The sequence below is a fragment of the Tupaia chinensis genome, unplaced genomic scaffold, assembly GCF_000334495.1.
Source record: "Tupaia chinensis unplaced genomic scaffold, TupChi_1.0 Scaffold000362_1, whole genome shotgun sequence".
NCBI lineage: Eukaryota > Metazoa > Chordata > Mammalia > Scandentia > Tupaiidae > Tupaia > Tupaia belangeri.
In genome coordinates, this window is record NW_006159859.1 from 1,491,410 (window position 1) to 1,510,098 (window position 18,689).

Below are 18,689 nucleotides of genomic sequence, written 5' to 3' on the forward strand. Positions count from 1 at the left end.
ACACCAAAAAAAAAAAAAAAAAAAAAAAAAAAAAGAAAGAAAAAGAAAAGAAAAGAAAGGCCAAGTCAATTAAGCAAGGCCACAGTGCTAGTGTGTGGCATAGGGAGGGTCAGTCCTAGGACATCTGGTTCTAGAGACTGTTTTCTTACTGTTCTGAATATCATTAGAATTACACACAGAGCTGATGACAAAACAATCGAGAATATTTCACAGACTGAAGCTGTAGTAAATTCAGACCTCGATATTCAATTATCCATCTTTGACATGGGAGCTAATTACCTCGTCAGCAAACAGGTATCTCCAAAAACAGACAAAGCCTTTTTCATTTAGCAGGTTAAAGGAGGAGGTTGGGAGATTATGACTGCACGTGACTCTTCAATTGTTGTAACAGGCATCTTTTCATCTTGACCACCACAACATGTCACCAGATGTTAGCCAGTAGGAAGATGTGCAATGTTCCTGCTAATTTAATGTTTTATTTTTAAACTGAAACCATTTTTATTCCATGCAATGAGTTTAAAACTAATTTTTTCCAGAACAGCAGCCAAAGAGAATACTCTCCCTTTAGTCTTAACATTGGTTACTTACTAAAAATAAGCAGTTTTCTTTAACTTCACATATCTACAGTATTAATTAAAGAGAAATAAGAAGTGACCCTGTTTGCCCATTCTGGATATTTCCAGAATATATAATAGGACCCTGTAATTTTTCTCCCTTGTCTATAGAATATGGCTCTTGTAGTTAAAGTGAACGTACACACAGATACATCTTGCAGAGTGGGTTGGTTTTGAGGACTTTAAACCAAAACCATAATCCCTAAAGGAGTAATTAATCCTCATTTTACCCCTTTACTAAAGCTTAATACTTCTTAGAATTGTAACTTATAAAGTTGCATTTTTAAAGTTATTTGTTTATTCATTTGTTTTAATTCAACTAGAGAAAGACACACAGTAAGAGAGAGAGGGAAAGTGAGAAAACAAGCTGCCAGGCCTGGGACTCACCTGCTGTCAGCCCTGTGGGAGTCAGCACCTCAACCACCACACCACCTGCTAGCCCCAAGTGGCATTTGTAGATCTACATTTATTGACCTTTGAAGGCAACTGAAAGGAATCTGCTTTCTCTTTGAGTAATATAATTATAGCTGGGCCCCTACCCCTTTGAAGTATAGCAGGAAAGTTCAAAGTTACTTAGAATAAAAATCAGTACATCTTATACTTCAGTTATATATTAAATAGTAAGAGTATATCTTCCTTTGGGTTTCCAAGAAGCATATCTACCAAGCAAGCTCACTATTAAAGAGAGAGAGAGCAAAAATTAAGACATAGAACAGCCAGTGGCAGAAAAAGACTAAATTCTCAGTACTATGATAGTTTTTACCCAAAGTGGAACTACTTTTCTTTCTCCATTGCCTCAGATCTTCAACTTCAGGATATAAAGGAGTTATTCAAAATATATTCTGAGAGGCCACTTCCAGGATTTTACCTAAAAAAGGGAGTCCTTTTTATTTAATCCCATTTTTCCCTAGGATATTGTTTAAGGACAGAAATTGGAAAAGCAAGCACACATGAGATACAACAACTAATAATACTTCTCTATATTCTTCTCCCATTTAGAATCCCTGTGATGATAAACGCCACAGAGACATTTGGTCTAAAGAAAAAACGTGTGATCGCTTACCAAAATTCTTGGTAATAGGACCCCAGAAAACTGGTGAGAACTTTTCATATTATGATTAACCAAATAATGTAAAAATCCTGATGACTGAACAATTCATTCTTGTTAAATGAGTCTTAAACTTCCTGCAAATGTTGATGAATGAAAAATATGTTATTCTTGAGACCAGTAGATATTATAGTGGTTAATGTGCTGAACTCCCACATGGCCGACTGCAGTTTGAGTTCCAGACATGAAAGCTTGAAAATCAAGCTGGGTGCATTTGCATGCATGCCCAAAATTCTAAGAGAAGAGTGCAAGGAAAAGGACTTAGTGCAGTGTGGCCATTGCCCTGGGACATGATTTCTCCCTTTCTCTGTCTCTGTCTCTCTCTAGTGAGTGCATGAGCCCTAGAGCAAAAAAATCTTAAAAAAAGAAAAAAAATATATATATATATACACGCTATGGAATACTACTCAGCCATAAAAAACACCCTAGCTTTTGACAGAAAGTGGATGAATATGGAAGATTTACTGCTGAGCGAAGCAAACCAGGCTATGAAGGAGAGACATTGTATGTCCCCACTTAATATATATCTAGTGTCCACACTCTATGACTGAAACTGAATGATTAAAGGATATAGAAACACAGTAGATGGTTGTGATTACTAGATACAGTGTGGGAACAGAGTGGGTGAAGGAGTAGATTCTGAGGAAGGACATTAAGGAGAAAAATAAAGAGGCAAAGCATTAGTGGGACAAAGAAATGGGGTATTATCTGTTGAAGATAACTATAGTATTATCAACTGGACTGGTGAGAAATGTACACATGTTGGAATATTCACTTTACAAGTAAATAACATGATTGAATGTATAAAAGAACTTGAAATAAAAGAAAAGGAAAAAAAGAACACAATCTCTGTGTAGCTAAATATACTTAAATGATTGTCAAGGTAGTTTTGAAAGTGAAAAGGATGAACTAAATCTTACACAGTTTGAATATCCAGCAGTTGTTTGGTGATAGATTTTTTCCCAAAGATATTAATTGAAAATTGTTATTAACATTTCTAAAATCAAAGCTAATCAAGCGCTTGGAAAATGACTGACAAGACTTTGTCAGAACTCAAGAGACGCGTAAGAGTACCTGTAACTCTTCTTACTACATCTCTTCTAGAAAAATGGTGTCTTGGGCTGCCAACTTCCAGATAGAGTTATTTGTAAACTATTTCTTGCAGAGCTGACTCTTTTTTAAAAGTCTAAAAGATGTCTGACAAGCAGAATTCCTAGACATAAACAAAACTTTGTGCTAAAAAAGGTCTTTATTCATACCCGGGAGAAATCTTTTGCACCATTTCTTGAACTGCTATGCAATTTCTTCCCATAAACTTTCTTCTGTAAGAATCAGTATTAAAATAAAACCCAGTGGAAGCTTTAAAACGCCAGACATTCATGCTGTATCCTGAATGATAAATTATTCGGGACCTTTGGATTCAGACTTCACAGAAAGCGGCCATTGCAACCAACCTTGTTACTTGCTAAGGAGAATACGTTCCCTCCCCCATCTTTCCAGAAATAAGGTGAATGAGAGAGCTTAGCTGGCCCATTTATTCTTAGTCTTATTTATAAATATCAATCTGAAAGTAATAATAAATATGACAAATACTTTCCTTGTCCTTATTTATTTCATGTGACCTCATCTAGCTAAAACCAAAGGCAACTAGCAAAACATGTAAACTGAAGTTGCCTCAGTGAACTCCCATTGTCATCACATACACCCTTGTCATTACTGAGCACATACATCTGTGGACACTCAGCGTGTCTAGTGTGCTCCAGAATGCCCTGTAGAAAATGCTTCCTTCTGTGTGCTGCTGGATAGACAGACATTTTGATACCATGCCTAGATGCCGGAATTACTGTCATCCTAAACTCAGTTGGGTTTCCAGATATTTATGTTCCAATTTGGATATGACATTTATCATTGGAAGATAATTTTCTCAAAGTTAATTTCATTTATAGAAATTGATTTTTCCAAGTTTTATTGAGTTATAATTTGCATGAGATAAAATTCACCCATCTTAGCCATACGAATGAACAGATTTTGAGATTGTACCCCATCAGATAGCTACTGTCACCTTCAAAATAAAGAACAATTCTGTCACACTAGAAGTTTTTTCATGTCCCTGGTAGTCAGTTCTCCCCAGCTGCACCTCGTCTCCAGCCACCGTCAACCACTTTGGGCCATTACAGTTTTGCCTTTTCTAGAATTTCCTGTAAACAGAGCCTACAGTGGGTAGACCTTTGCGTTTGACTTCTTTCATTTAGCATAATACTTTTGAGAGTCATCCATGTTGCACATATCAATATTTTCTGAAACCAATTTTTAAACTAAGATAAAAATATCCTATCAGTGTCATGAAAATGAAATAGCTTTGTCTTTAACTTTAGTTTAGTCAAAAAAAATTTCTGGCTAAGTTTACATAGATTTCTAATTATCTGGATAGTCTGATACGTTTCAGTGTTGAAATTAACAAAAATATAAACACTGAAGCTTTATGCATAGTTATTTGAATGTGTGTATCTGTGATTATGAACTTGAGTTTACCACCCACAAAATATACATATATATAGTATAGTTTATTTAGACCCAAGAATATACATAAGTAAAGACAAAATTCAGAAACTTCAACAATTTTTTGATCATTATAGTTACCTAGAGTTACTGTAAATTACATTATACCTTTCACTGACTGTGCAAAGAATTAGACTATACCCAACATTTCTGTTTGTTTAATTAATGCTACTTATGAGAGGCTATTAAAAGCAAGCAACATGATTTAATACAACTCCTAAAAATCAAAGTTAGAAAAGAATATTGCCCATTGATTTAAGAAAGGAATTAATCTTTTTCATGTTTTAATATCGTACATCTTATCCTCCAAAAGATTTCTTTTCAGGTTTAAAAAAAAACGTATTTTTTCTGAATGGTAATTAGTATTTGTTTATTATAATTCTGAGTTATAGCTCAACAAAGGGATTATTCAAAATATCTTAAAATATGTTTTAAAAGAAACATTTTTGTTTATCTTTATTTATTATAATTTGACTAGTGAGGGACAGAGTGAGAGAGAAAGTGAGAAAGCAAACTGCCAGGTCCAAGACTTGAACCACAGTTGGCCATGTGGGAGTCCAGCACCCTCAACCACCACACCACCTGCTGACCCCAAAAAATAACCTTAAAATATTCTAATGTATACCTTCAGGTTGTCTAATGTCTACTGCTAAAAAAAATAAACAATATAACTAACTTACACATTTCATCTAGAACACACTAACACAATATCCATTTATGTCAATAAAAGGTATTTTTTAAAATTTCGGATATGTCACTGTTTAGGTACTACGCATAGGTTATCTCACTTGACCTTCATAAAACCCTAATAAGGTGAGTATTTGTTCCCTATTACACAGATGAGAAATCTAAGACTCAGAGAGGTTATATAATTCACTCATCCAATAAGTACTAGAAATAAAACTCTTGACCCTAGAATTTACCTGACTTCAAAGAACATGCTCTTTTTTACTCTACTGTGGATATCAAGGAATGGAGTATTTTTTTCCCCCAATTAAGTTTTGGGAATCATTTCACATTGCTTCTAAGTCAGTGAATCTTACGTTGTTTAACTACCCAGCATAAACATCACCACAGACCTTGCTGGCCCCAGGAGATGGGGCCCAGTTCTCCATGTTTTAATAAGCTCTCCAGGTTAATCAGATGCATGATAAAGTTTGAGGATCTCTGTTTTAGGTGAAGCTTGTGAAGAACATTTTTACTTGGCATATCATAGATTACTATGGTTACCTACAGTCAATGAGAATTATACTAGACAGAGTATTCATTGTTTGGCTCAGATACAATCTCAGAGCACTGTCCCTTTCGATGCAATTTCTTAAACAATAGTGCTGTTGGCTGAGTCATTTTAACCATCTTTCTATTATAATATATAGATACGGTAGATTTAAGTACAATACTAAAGAAAATTTATAGAGATAAGAAGATTCAAAATTTTGTATCCATGACAATATGACATTATTACTAAGCAGAATTAGAAGAGCAATTTATTCAATGCAAAAGAAATATTACAAGATATCTGATGCCTACTGCTAGCTATTGACTGGATTACAATTGGTGGGTCCTGCTCCATCAGATAGCAATGTTTAATAACATAATTCACATTGGAGTGAAGAAGTAGAGACTAGAGGGTGTGTTTCTCTCTTAGAACCACTGAATACATGGATTAGACACATTTTAATATTATCTTATGAACACAGTCCCAGTTGCAAGTATATGGTGAAATCTTTGACAACTGAAACCCAACGGCCTTACTGTCTATTGTAACAGTACAGCTAAGTTTCTCTCTTTACCTCCAGATTTAGGCTTACAAAATACTAATTTTACAATTTAAGACATTGCTCACTGAAAAAACAAACAAACAAACAAAAAACCTCACACCCTTTCTCCCCAGTGTCAAAATATTGGGTCATCAGAAAAGTCATAACATATTTTTCCCTGTTTTTCTATGCAAAAATGTGTCATGACTTTCCCAATAACCCAACATATGAGTACCTGTGATAGGCCATTCTCTTGCCAATAAAATGCAATTTTTGTCGGAGCACCATTATTTATTTACAAATTTAGTAATTTAAACAATTGTTGCCACTACTTTTTCTAAGTACTATTCAATATATGTAAGTACATCTAAATGCAAACAAACTTGTTGAAAGATTAAGTTTTAATTAGCTTTCATAGTCCTCAAGAAGAATTTCGCAAGGGAACCCAAGTATCAATTCTGATAACCTTAAGTATTTTATTTATATGTGGTGCTTTATTAATATCAAAATACATTAGGTGCATTATGTCTTTTCATCCTCAGAAAACCTATGAAATAAATAAGGTAGATGGTTTTCCATTGAAAAAAACTGAGACGAAGAGAAGCTAAAAGAGTCAACGCCACAGACAAATCTGTGACTGAGCGGGGATCAAAAGCTAGTTCTCCCAACGCCTGCAACAGGCCTCTTTAACTCAGACCATACTCCCTCCATTTTTTGCATCTGCTTCTTTCAACATGCTGTTTATCCAGTTTCCTTCAAGGAGCACTTTTAATCAGTCTGTCTGGATGGCTGTAACATTTAACTTACTAATAACTTTGAAATGTTAATAGCAGGAACTATGTTTTCATTGTATTAATTTCTAAACCTCTGTTGTTTTCCAGGTACCACTGCTTTGTATTTGTTCCTGGTTATGCATCCTTCCATCCTTAGTAACTCCCCCAGCCCAAAAACCTTTGAGGAGGTACAGTTCTTTAATAGAAATAACTACCACAGGGGGATTGATTGGTAAGATGGGTTATTAGTATAAATCTAAAAGTATATGTACTGTGCACAGCATAAAGTTAGTGCTAATATTTAGAAACATATGAGTCTGTAGCCACTGGTGGCATGGTGGTTAAGGTGCTGGATTCCTACATGGGTGACTGTGGTTTGGGTCCCAGACCTGACAGTTGGAAATACCAAGCCGGGTGCGGGCATGCGTGCCTGCGGGCATGTGTGCATGCATGCATATGTGCACAAACACGCCCAAAATCCTGAGAGGTGAATGGAAGAGAAAGGATTGTGGGGTGGCCATCCCCCCTGGGGGATGATTTCTTCGTTTGCCTCTCTCCTGTGAACACACGCACCCTATGGCAAAAACAAAACGAAACAAAAACGCTATTCTCTAAGACTTGGAAATGACAGGATGACTTAAAGGAACGCAAACCCTTCTCAGTTTATGAAGAGACTTGCTGCCTCAAGAGGCCCACAGGTATTTCAGTTGCCATTAACGATCTCTGATGGTAATTGCAGAAATATCGTCAGCGAAATAGCGTAATATTCAGGAATTTTATTCCTTTCTATTTATAAGAAAATACTTCCATATCTTTCTCTTTCTATGTATTTTTCATTAAGTGCTGCTACAATCCACATACATACATAATATTCTATTTCACTTTAGTATAAAAGGTAAAAAAAAATTGATAGAACTAGAAAGTTCTATTATAAGTAATTAAAGCTAAAAAAGCTATCAACAATGTAAAAAAAAAACTTATCTTTTGCCTTTTAATTTAAATTAGAAATGTATCCACTATCTGAGAAAATAGTTAAAATCAAAAATAAAAATATCAAATATACAAAAAAGTAAGTAATGTAGTAGAAATAGATATACAAACTACCGTGTTAGTTATAAAATGCATTTAGAGATCTTGCTATGAGGGTGTAAGGCTGGACAGAGAATGGTATAAATGTGGAATTTTTATAATAAGTCCATAACATAAATATTTTACATGTATTTTTACATAAAGAGTCAAATATTAACCTCTGCTGTCAAATTGTATAATCTCAATTTTGTCAATATTAACCCTCTCAGAAGTTGCTCGTGAGTAATCCAAAAGGAAAAATAAAGAAATAGATTGAGTATAATTTCAGCATCTGCTAGGACTTATGTATATCTAATTGTTATCTCTTTCACTGCCAATTCTTCTGAACTGTGTTGGATATTGATTAATTGTATTAAATAACACCTCAGAGAAACAAGAAACCATCAACTACTTTAACTGCTATTTGGCCACTGACTCTTAAAAATTAAACATATTATATATATGTATAGCAGCATATATACAAATGCTGGTATTTAGTAGAATAAAATGATGCTAAAATCATGACTAAAAGAAGTGATTAAAAACTGCTTTGAGATGGGACCAACAGATAGCATAGTGGTTATGTCGCTGGACTCCCATGTAGGTGATCACGGTTCAGGTCCTGGACCCAGAGGCTTAAACTCACACCAGGGGGCCGGCAGGTGGTGTGGGGTAAAGGGCACTGGACTCTCACATGGCCAACTGTGGTTCAAGTCCTGGACCTGGTGACTTGATTTCTTACTTTCCTTCTCTTTCTTACTCTGTCCCTCTCTGGTCAAATTAAAATAAATAAATAAAGTTAAAATAATTCTTAAAAAAAAAAAAAAACAACTCACACCAGGCGCATGCTCATGTGTGTGTACGCATGCCCAAGATCCCAAGAGGAGGATGGAAGAGAAGGGATTGCGGCATGGCCATCCCCCCAGGAGGTGATTTTTCACTTTCCATCTCTCTATCTGTTTCTGTCTCTCCAGTGAGCACATGCACCCTAGAGCAAAAATCTCCCTAAAACAATAATTAAAAAAAAAAAACTGCTTTGGGGGTGCCCAACAGGTGGAGTAGTAGTTAAGGCAGCTGGATCCCATGGTCAACTGCACAGTTCCAGTCCAGGACTGAAAATTACACCAGGTGCGTGTGCTGAGTGCCCAAAATACCTAGAGAATGAAAGAAGGGATTGCAGCACGGCCATTCCCCTTGGGGGTGATTTCTCACTTTCCCTCTCACGGGTCTCTCTCATTCCCTCCCTCTCCCTGACAAATGCATGCACCCTGTAGCAAACTAAAACAAGCCAACAAATAAAATTGCTTTGGTGAGGAGAATGCAATACCTGTTATAGGCCTCTGAGACTAAAGAATAATTGTGGGATCATAAGTTTTTGTTACAAATTTTACCAAAAAATATGGTTTAGTCATAAGCCACTAATGTGTCTAGGCACTGTAGTAGGAACAAAAAGTCCCTTAAACAATTACAAGGAAATGACATAAGCATGTAGAAAACCAAAGAGCAACAAAAGATTTTAATAATAGCACACTAAAAATAACCCCAACACACTTTTGATAGACAAGTTATATGTTTATAAAAGGCAATTAATGCAAATAAATAATAGTAACTGCAGGTGTCAACTCCAGCTGTAACAATAGCTTTGCGCTCAGCGTCAGATGTGGCCACCGACTGGCCTACCATCCCTGGGAGACATCAGCCCTTAACCATCCCTTTGGAACCATGGTGCAGCCACAAGGTTGACAACTGTGCATCTCAGAGTTCCAGGGTCACTTAAAATAATTATCCCAGGCACCATTAGTTAATCTGAATCCGTAGGTCTTTTTTTTTAGAGAGAAATAGATAAAACCAGAACTGCCTCATTGGAAATGAAATTAGAAAGCTTCAACTTTTACACAGCAGTCAAAATCCACAATCAGAAAATCTAAGAAAGAAAAAGATTCAGCACCCATATAAGATTTTTTGGTTTTACTTGGTATTCTTATTTTTACTTACATGAGGATGTAGTACTGGAGGGTTGGAGTAGCCCTAGAATGTTTTTAGCACTGAGATCCTCTAAATGTCTTAATCTGGCTTTGAGTAAAGTCAATTAGAAATATTCAGGGTCAACGCAAATAAGAAATAAATGTGGAATATTGCAAAAAATCACATCTTTCAGGTTAAAAAAAATTTTTTTTTGGAACTAGCAAAGCCTAAGGAAAGCAATCATTCACTTTCTTTCTTTTTCTTTTTCTTTTTCTTTTGGAGAGGATTTTGCTATAGTGGGCGTGCGTTCACCAGACAGACAGAGACAGAGAGACAGAAAGCTAGAAATCACCCCCCGGGGAGATGGCCACACCGCAATCCCTTCTCCTCCATTCTCCTCTCAGGATCTTGGGCACACACACACACACCCAGGGTGAGTTTAAGCCACGGGGTCTGGGACTCGAACCACGGTAAACTACATGGGAGTTCAGCAACATAGCCATTATGCTAACTGCTGGTCCCATCAATCCCCAAAATGCCAATCCACTCTTGTCCATCCGCTAATTCTTTGGATAACCTGAGTTCATATTTTCCAAATGTGAGCCCAGCTTCCAGGTCCAACCCAGGAATGATGAAGTTGAATTCCTTATATTTACTTGTTTATTCATCCAACATTTTTCAAATGCCTATACATGCCAGCCACTATACAAGAAAAATGAGGACATGTAGACACAACAAACACCAGAACCTACCTTCTCCATGAGGCTCTGGAGCCAGGCAAAATTGACACATTACAGGACCAAGAGCCAGAACTACTTGAGCAGGTTTTCAAAACCTTAACTGTTCTAGGTATTAAAAAAATAAACAAAAAACAGGAAGGTAGAACAGTTTTTAGAAGCTAATGGTTCTCTAATTTTAACACCTCTACCTTTGTGTGTATGTATGTGATTTAGGAGCCTTTCTCAGAATAAGAAAGGTTGAGATAAACTCGGACCACAGGACACTCAGAATCACTTTAGCAAACTGAACCAGTGTGAGTTTCTAAATAAGAAGTATCCTGAAATTTGGCACTTCTCTAAATCAAATGCACCCCAGAACAGATAGCAAATCAAACTTTCCAGAAACTTTCACATGTCTTTTTCCCTTTTACAGAATGCCAGGTGACATATCACCCACCAACAGGGCAATACCCAGAAAACAAAATGATTTCATTACTGCTCTGAGTCTCAAAACACTACTTTGTTGCACAGCTAAATTCTGCAATGCATGAACTGGAATCCTACCAGAAGCTTTGTCACATGAGATGACATAAGTTTACAGGCAAAAGTCTGTGATCTTTCCTTCAGTCAAAAGACACACTGTAAAAAGTCATTGCGTGAATGTTAATGACTCACTTGTTTAGTAATTATTGAATTACCTTGTTTGATAGCCTAAAGTCATAGTGACTTATAAATTGAAGGGAGTGGTAGTAAAAGTTAAAGCTATCATTATAAAATATAAGAATTCCTAATAGTTAAAAAAAATTAATTTGCCAGAGCGTTCATGTGGTAACCAGAGACAGATAAGGAGATAAAGGAAGAAAGCACCCCTAATGGGACATGATCACACCACAATCCCTTCTCCTCCTATTCTCCACCCTGTCAGGATTTAGGACATGCACAACTGGCATGTTTCTCAAGCACCAGACCAGAATTTGAACTGTGAGGACTGCCATGTGGAAACTAGCTCCCCTAACCACTAGGCCATGAGGTCAGCCTCTGAAAAGTTAAATTGTTATGATCTCTAAAAAAGCCCTTTTCCTCGAAAAGGTATCCTTTAGTGCCTCAGAAATATCTACAATCTACTATCATATTCTGAATTAGTTATTTTTCACAACCTTTTCATAGCTGGAACATTAAACAAACTTTTACAATTTGGTGCTTAAGCCTAGACAGTGTGTACTCTGTTTGAGATGTGAATTCTTACCACACTTAAAGAAAATAGGACCTGACCATGGGAAATTTGATAGGATTTTATATTTGGAAATATGTGCTTACTTTTGAAATTTTTCTTATAACTAAAGAAGGGCATAAATAGCCATATATGAAAAAATTACACTAACAGGCCTTGTTTATACCAGACTTGGCCTGCAGTTGATAGTATATGGTTAAATCTAACATCAGCACAACACGTTAATGGGAATTAAATTATCTTACTTGCATAAACTAAAAAACATTTTGCCTAAGTACTTTTAAAATGTCTTCAAACTGGGACCAGCAGATGGTATAGCACGTATGGTCACTAGACTCCCACATGACCAACTATGGTTTGAGTCCCAGACTTGGTGGCTCAAAAATCACCCAGGCACATGTGCACGTGTGCCCAATATCCTGAGAGGAATGGAGGAGAAGGGATTGAGGTGTGGTCACCAACCCTGGGGGACATGATTTCTCACTTTCCCTTTCAACGTGTCTGTCTCTCTCTCTCTCCCCCTCCAGCAAGCACACACACCCTAAGGCAAAAACCTCTAGAAAGAAAGCCTTCAAAATGAACAGATTATCTATTTTGATCAAACTTTGAGTACTTACATTTTTCTCTATATAGTATTTCTGCCTTCAGATGTACAGTTAGATTGATTAGTATTGCAGTTTGATTGCTATGTGTTTACATTTTTGTTAACTCTCAGACCTTTGTTCTTGATTTAAGCAAAACAAAATATATTTAGAAAAATATTTTCAAAATGTATTAATAGTTTCCTGGATATATTTTTTCTCGTTCCTAACTATGTAAGACAAATGCCTTAAAGAAATATCCTTTGATTAGGAAACTAATGAATTTGTAAGACACCTTTACTGTCTTCAGTCACCAGACTATGGGTATAAACCAGAATCTTATTTTGAGAAAAATATTCCTTTCCTAGGTATATGGATTTCTTCCCAGTTCCATCTAATATCACCACTGACTTTCTGTTTGAGAAGAGTGCCAATTACTTCCACTCAGAGGAAGCTCCAAAGAGAGCAGCTTCTCTGGTCCCCAAAGCCAAGATTATCACCATTCTTATTGACCCATCTGACCGTGCATACTCCTGGTACCAGGTAAGTAAATACAGACAGAATCCAAAGATGGGGAGGGAGTATGGACGATGGACAATGTTTCAGCAATAGCCACCATCTCGAGTTTAAGCACAAGAGGTTTGCTACTTGTTTGATATCTGCAGAGAAGTGGATACATTTTTCTTCATTTCTGTGGAGAAACTTTCTTAACTGTCTATTCATATTTATTAATTTTTTAACTGACAGAAAGCACATGTGCTTACCATAGAGAGTCAGAGAAACAGAAAGAGGAGAAAAAGCATTCCCTAATGGGGTGTGATCTCACTGCAATCCCTTCCCCTCCATTCCTCCATCTTGTTAGGATTTGGGGCACATGTACACACATACCTGGCATGTTTTTCATGCTCCTGGGGCTGGGGTTCAAGTCACTATTGGCCATGTGGGTTCCAGCACCCTGAACCACTAGGCTATAAGGCTGGCCCCTATTTTGTTAATCTGATCATTTATTTAATAATATGTATTAATACTATTAAAATATTTAATTAAAACATAAAATATTGTGTGTGTGAGTGTGTGTGTGTGCGTGTGCTTCTGTACAGCTGCATTTTAAAGTAAATGTTATGATCATTTTAAGTGGTTAGTTTCCATCTAACACAAGTGTATTCTGAAAAGGGCCAGTTAGCAAACATTTCAGACTTTGCAGCTTATACAACCTCTGTTGCATCGCTGTCTATTTGGAAAGCAGACACAGACAATATGCATATGAATGAGAATGGTTGTGTTATAATAAAACTTTATTTGCAAAAACAATTGTTAGACCATAGATTGACACCCTTCACTCTCAAAGAGCTAAAATAACTGCTAGTGCTGAAGAGACAATGTGGTGGCAAAGCAGATAGCAGAATTCCTCATCCCTGAAAGCTCAGCCTGTCTAAACGGTTGCAAGCCTCTTTTTCATGTGGTTATTGCCACTATGTTTCTGATATTGGTTAGAACCTAGCACAGAAGTGATCACTTTGAAATAATTTAACAGACTCTATTAATAATATGTATTAAATACTTGTTTATCTTAATAAATAATAGAAAAAAACTATTCTAGTGATATTTTAATCACTGACTGGAAAGGCTTAATAAAAAGCAGACATAATTAAGCATAAGAACATAACAAAATTAATAGGGTCAGTGTCTTTAATCTCTAGGACCCTTAGTTATCCCTCCTCAGTTTTGTAATTAAAAAAGGCTTTCCTAATGTTTATATGTTCATCCATTGGTCAATAGGTTTAATGTCAGCCATGGGCAGAGCGTCATTCTAAGTGTGATTTGAAGATAAATTAATAAATGTGGGTGCTACACTTGAGACTTTCAGTCTATTTGGAGACATATAGAAATAAGCATATAAATGAGAAAGTATTAAGTGACAGACTAGTTTAGTGTGACAAAGCTCACCTGATAAAGACCAACTGGTATAAGTTAGATTTATTAACTGAGTGCAGCAAAGGAGCCCAAACACCAGAAGAACCACTGGACAAGCCCCCAGAACCCCTCAAAAAGGGAAGGACTTATAAGGGGAAAAATTTAGGTAAAATTAAAGTGAAAGAGGGTTTCAACAGGTGAAAAGCGGAGCTATGTGTAACTGGGTTACAACAGGTGGAGTCTCAAAAGCAGACTAACTGTACTATTTCCTTGGTTCTATTTCTTTAACTAGAAAATTAAGGCAAATGTGGAATGTTGCGTATACAAAAACTGCTTATCTGGAACTCTGCGAATGGGTTGGGAATAAGGCCCTTCTCTGTGTAAAGATGACCCCACATGGCTTAGGCCTTCTGTGCATGAGTCAAAGTTCCTTTCTCTCTAATAGGATTTCAAATAGCTAAATCCTTGACAATAAGGAAATTAGACAGTAGCGTTTCTCAGCAAGGAATTCTTTCACTGTTTGACAAAAGTGTTTTTCCAGGATCACAAGAAGGAGAAGATACGGTCAGAAAGGCTTTGCAGTAGGAATAGAATAGGAAAAGGGCAGAGGGTGCAGGTTGATCATAAAGATAGACGGTCTAGTGGGAAGTGGAGACATCTGGAAAGCTAAGACCCAGAGAATCCACATTTCCACACTAATCTTTCATGCCAAACCTAGAGTCATTTAAAAAAAAAATCAAACCCTATAGCAAATTGCAAATGGACTGATTTGATTTTATACCTTTTACCTTTTCCATAAGGTATCTGGAGAAAAGAGAAATAAACCTTAATTGACTCAAAGAGAAAGAAGAAAATTGGAGCTTGGCAACCACTTAGTCCTTGAAACATTGAGAATTTACGGAGAAAGGAGGTTTCAAGGCTGTAAGCTCACAAATGCCCTGAATATTGCAAATAAATCACTCCATGGTGGCAAAATGTGGGCTTTAACAAAATCTAGTAGAGCATAGTACGATAATTTGAATCTCTATTGCAGCAAATTTGCTATTCAACTAGATGTGGCAAACATCCACAAACTCGCCACTAAAGCCTGAATATTTATTGGTCAATTTAAGGAAAAAGGTGATTTTCTTAAGCCCATGGGCCTGAGCCTGAGTCATTATGAAACACTTTCCTATTTGGATTGCTGCTTTCTGCATTTTCTGCACAATAAATGATTCTGATTCACCACAAAGGTTACCATTAGATAAAATAATCTTGGCTTTTAGATGCTACATAATATATGATAAAAGCTGTGAATTTCGGGTAATGTACGTGTCATGGTTTTCAGTGGTTTCTCCATTTAAAATAGCCAATAGGCCTTTTCTAATCTAAAACTGCATTACTAGACAGAATACAACTGTTTGACAGAAATAGTAGTGAGCTAGTGTATTACAGATAGTCACTGGACATGATAAATGGTTTGTTTATGGGCTGAAAGGGGACATTAATACAACTTTCAAATACCTAGTTTCAGAATAAAATATATACACTAAGGAAACAACTCAGGAAAGTTGGTTAACAAAAAAAAAAAAAAAAAAATTCTACCAGGAAGAATTCAGCCTCTCCTAAATAAACCTAGTTTAAAAAAAAAAAATATACACAAAGGAAACAACTCAGGAAAGTTGGTTAAAAAAAAAAAAAAAAAAAAATTCTACCAGGAAGAATTCAGCCTCTCCTAAATAAGTTCTCAAAAATGTACTCTCATCAGTGTTATAGCTTTAAATCCTGATGTTTCAAGCAAACATTTCCATCCTTTATTAATACCGAAACAAATAACCCTCCAACAGTGAGGTACTCCTGCCTTGAGCTTTGAGACTTGTCCCAAAGATTAGTTTTTAATTATTTATGCCTATGGTCCAAGTTAGTTTAATTATCTACCTTTTCATCATAGCACCAGAGATCACATGAAGACCCTGCAGCTCTGAAGTTTAGCTTCTATGAAGTGATCTCAGCTGGGCCCCGTGCACCCTCTGAACTCAGAGCCTTACAGAAGAGATGTTTGGTCCCTGGGTGGTATGCCAGCCACATCGAGAGATGGCTTGTTTATTTCCCCCCCATTCAGGTATGGAGCAATAAGAACGTACATCATATTGGTCTCATTAAGTAGATAACTTTGCCTCAGGATAGAGGAAGTTTTTACTCATCAAAAGCTTACTGTTTAACTTTTAATCTTTAATTGCCAATAATGAGATTGTGACAAAGAAGAGTGCATAAGCAGAAGTACTGTTGAATTTTCTTTTTGACAGTATTTTAGGATAATTCTCTACTCTATTTTCTAGTGCACATCTTTTTTTTTTTCTTTAGTCTTTGCCATAGGGTATGTGTGCTCACCAGAGAGGGAGAGAGGGAGAGGGAGAGTGAGAGCAAGAGAGAGAGAGAGAGAAAGTGAGAAATCACCCCCCTGGAGGTAGGGGGTGGCCATGCCACATTCCCCTCTTCTCCATTCTTCTCTTGGGATTTTGGGCACCTATGCACATGTTCCACGCATGATTTTCAAGCCACTGGGTCTGGGACTTGAACAGCCAAGTCAACCATGTGAGAATCCAGCTCCTTAACCTCCATGCTGCTTGCTAGCCCAGCATACTTTCCTTAATTGTAAAGAGCATCAAAGGTTTCAAATCTCTCAAATTCTTATTCTAAAAAAAATTAAGTTTGAGAGAGAACCTCTTAACCAAGCAAGACAAATATTGCTTTGCCTAATTAAGTGCCTTTATTTTCCTTTTAAACCACCTTGCAGAATTTGTCATAAGTTCTGTTTCTCTCGGCTTCCTTGCCTCTCCCTTCTGCCTGGCATCAATCTCAATGACAAAAATCGCCCCTATATTGCATTACGCAAGCAACCCAGTGACGTCAGATGTGGCGTGCGCCCGCATGTCTAGCACTGTGCTATCCACTATGATAGTCCCTACCACTTGTAGTTATCTAAATTTATGTTGAAATTAAATGAAATTCAAAATTCAGCTCCTCAGTTACATGAGCCACATTGCAAATGTTCCATCACTGCATTTTAGAAATGGCAGCTGTAGATCATGTCCATTGCCTCAGAAAGTTCTAGTGAATGGTGCTAGTCTAGACTAACTAGAGTATGAGAGGAGAGGGATGGCCAACTGTTGCACTGCAGGCTTTGTGGCCTTCCACCGTGGTCTCTTGTCATCTCACTGGGTCCACCCTCACCGAAGTAAACAAACACACACACACACACACACACGCATACACACATTTTTTTCTCCTTAGTGTCCAGAGGAATTTCTATCCATGTTCAGGGTCCCTGGCAGTCTTACCTTCTCCTCCACATGGATTATTAAAGTATTTCTTAGCTTTATAATGCTGCTCCTGGATTTGGAATTATGAAGAATGTCATGCCATTTATCTAATTACACCTGGGTTTATTATAACCTTTCTTTTGTACAGTACTTGTTCTGTTGAGTCACTGGAAAAATCATGATGTATTTTTCTGTTTTTCTATGCAAAAATGTGTCATGACTTTTCTTAAGACCCAGTAGTTCATTATGTTGCTAATAACATAATTACCTGAGTCTAATTTTTAAAAATAAAGGTCCATTGAGCTCAGGTTGAAGGTCAAGGTCCAGGGGCTCCATAGGGTGAGAGTCTTCTTGCCAATGAAGCACGTGGTGCAGCTTGAGTGGAGCAAGGCTTGTCTGTGCCCAAGTATCTCTGTCTCATTCCTATAAAGCCACCAGGACTCAGTGGCAGGGGCCCCACCCTTATGCCTAATCACTTTCCAGGTGCCCAGTCTTTCAGCCCCATCATCACATTAGTCACTTCTTCATTCCTTCACAATGCAGTCAAATTCCATCACACAAATTTAGGGGAGACACATCAAAACCATAACTGTGCTCCTTTCCAGCTTCAGTGATGGAATCTTAGCTTTATTAGTTTTTAAACTTGGTTTTCACTTGTGATTTCATCATCACATGTCGAAGGTCTCTTGGTCCCCTCAGCTGACATTTTTGTTTTCAAACAAAAAGGAGTTAACAGGACTTTTCAAATTACAAGTCATGAGTATACTTAATTAGTATGATTTTCTTCTTGTCCCAGCTCATTAATGAGGATGGTGTGTTTATGTCTAACGACAAGGCAGGCAGATCCTCAGGAGAATGTCACTTATTGACTAAGTTCAGAGTGCAGAAATTTTTCATTATACAGTTAACATGGTTTTATTCAATGTGTATTGTCTTTTTCTATTTCTTTGGTAATTTAGCTGCTAATTATTGATGGTCAACAGCTAAGAACTGATCCTGCTACAGTGATGGATGAAGTACAGAAGTTTCTAGGAGTCTCTCCTCATTATAATTACTCAGAAGCCTTAACGTAAGTTTTAATTCTGATTAGTTTAT

General features: G+C 36.8%; 1 protein-coding gene across 2 annotated transcripts in view; it reads left to right on the forward strand.

The window, feature by feature from the left end:
• NDST3 (N-deacetylase and N-sulfotransferase 3) overlaps window positions 1-18,689 on the forward strand; it is a 142,428-nt gene that overhangs the window by 113,827 nt on the left and 9,912 nt on the right. Inside the window, exons 7-11 of one of the 2 annotated variants that reach the window (XM_027773668.1) lie at window positions 1,614-1,710; window positions 6,923-7,046; window positions 12,747-12,921; window positions 16,223-16,393; window positions 18,554-18,663. In XM_027773668.1, coding sequence (XP_027629469.1) covers window positions 1,614-1,710; window positions 6,923-7,046; window positions 12,747-12,921; window positions 16,223-16,393; window positions 18,554-18,663 — 677 coding nt within the window. Of the gene's footprint in view, window positions 1-1,613; window positions 1,711-6,922; window positions 7,047-12,746; window positions 12,922-16,222; window positions 16,394-18,553; window positions 18,664-18,689 lie in introns of those variants that run through there. The other variant, XM_027773667.1, reaches the window with a different exon arrangement.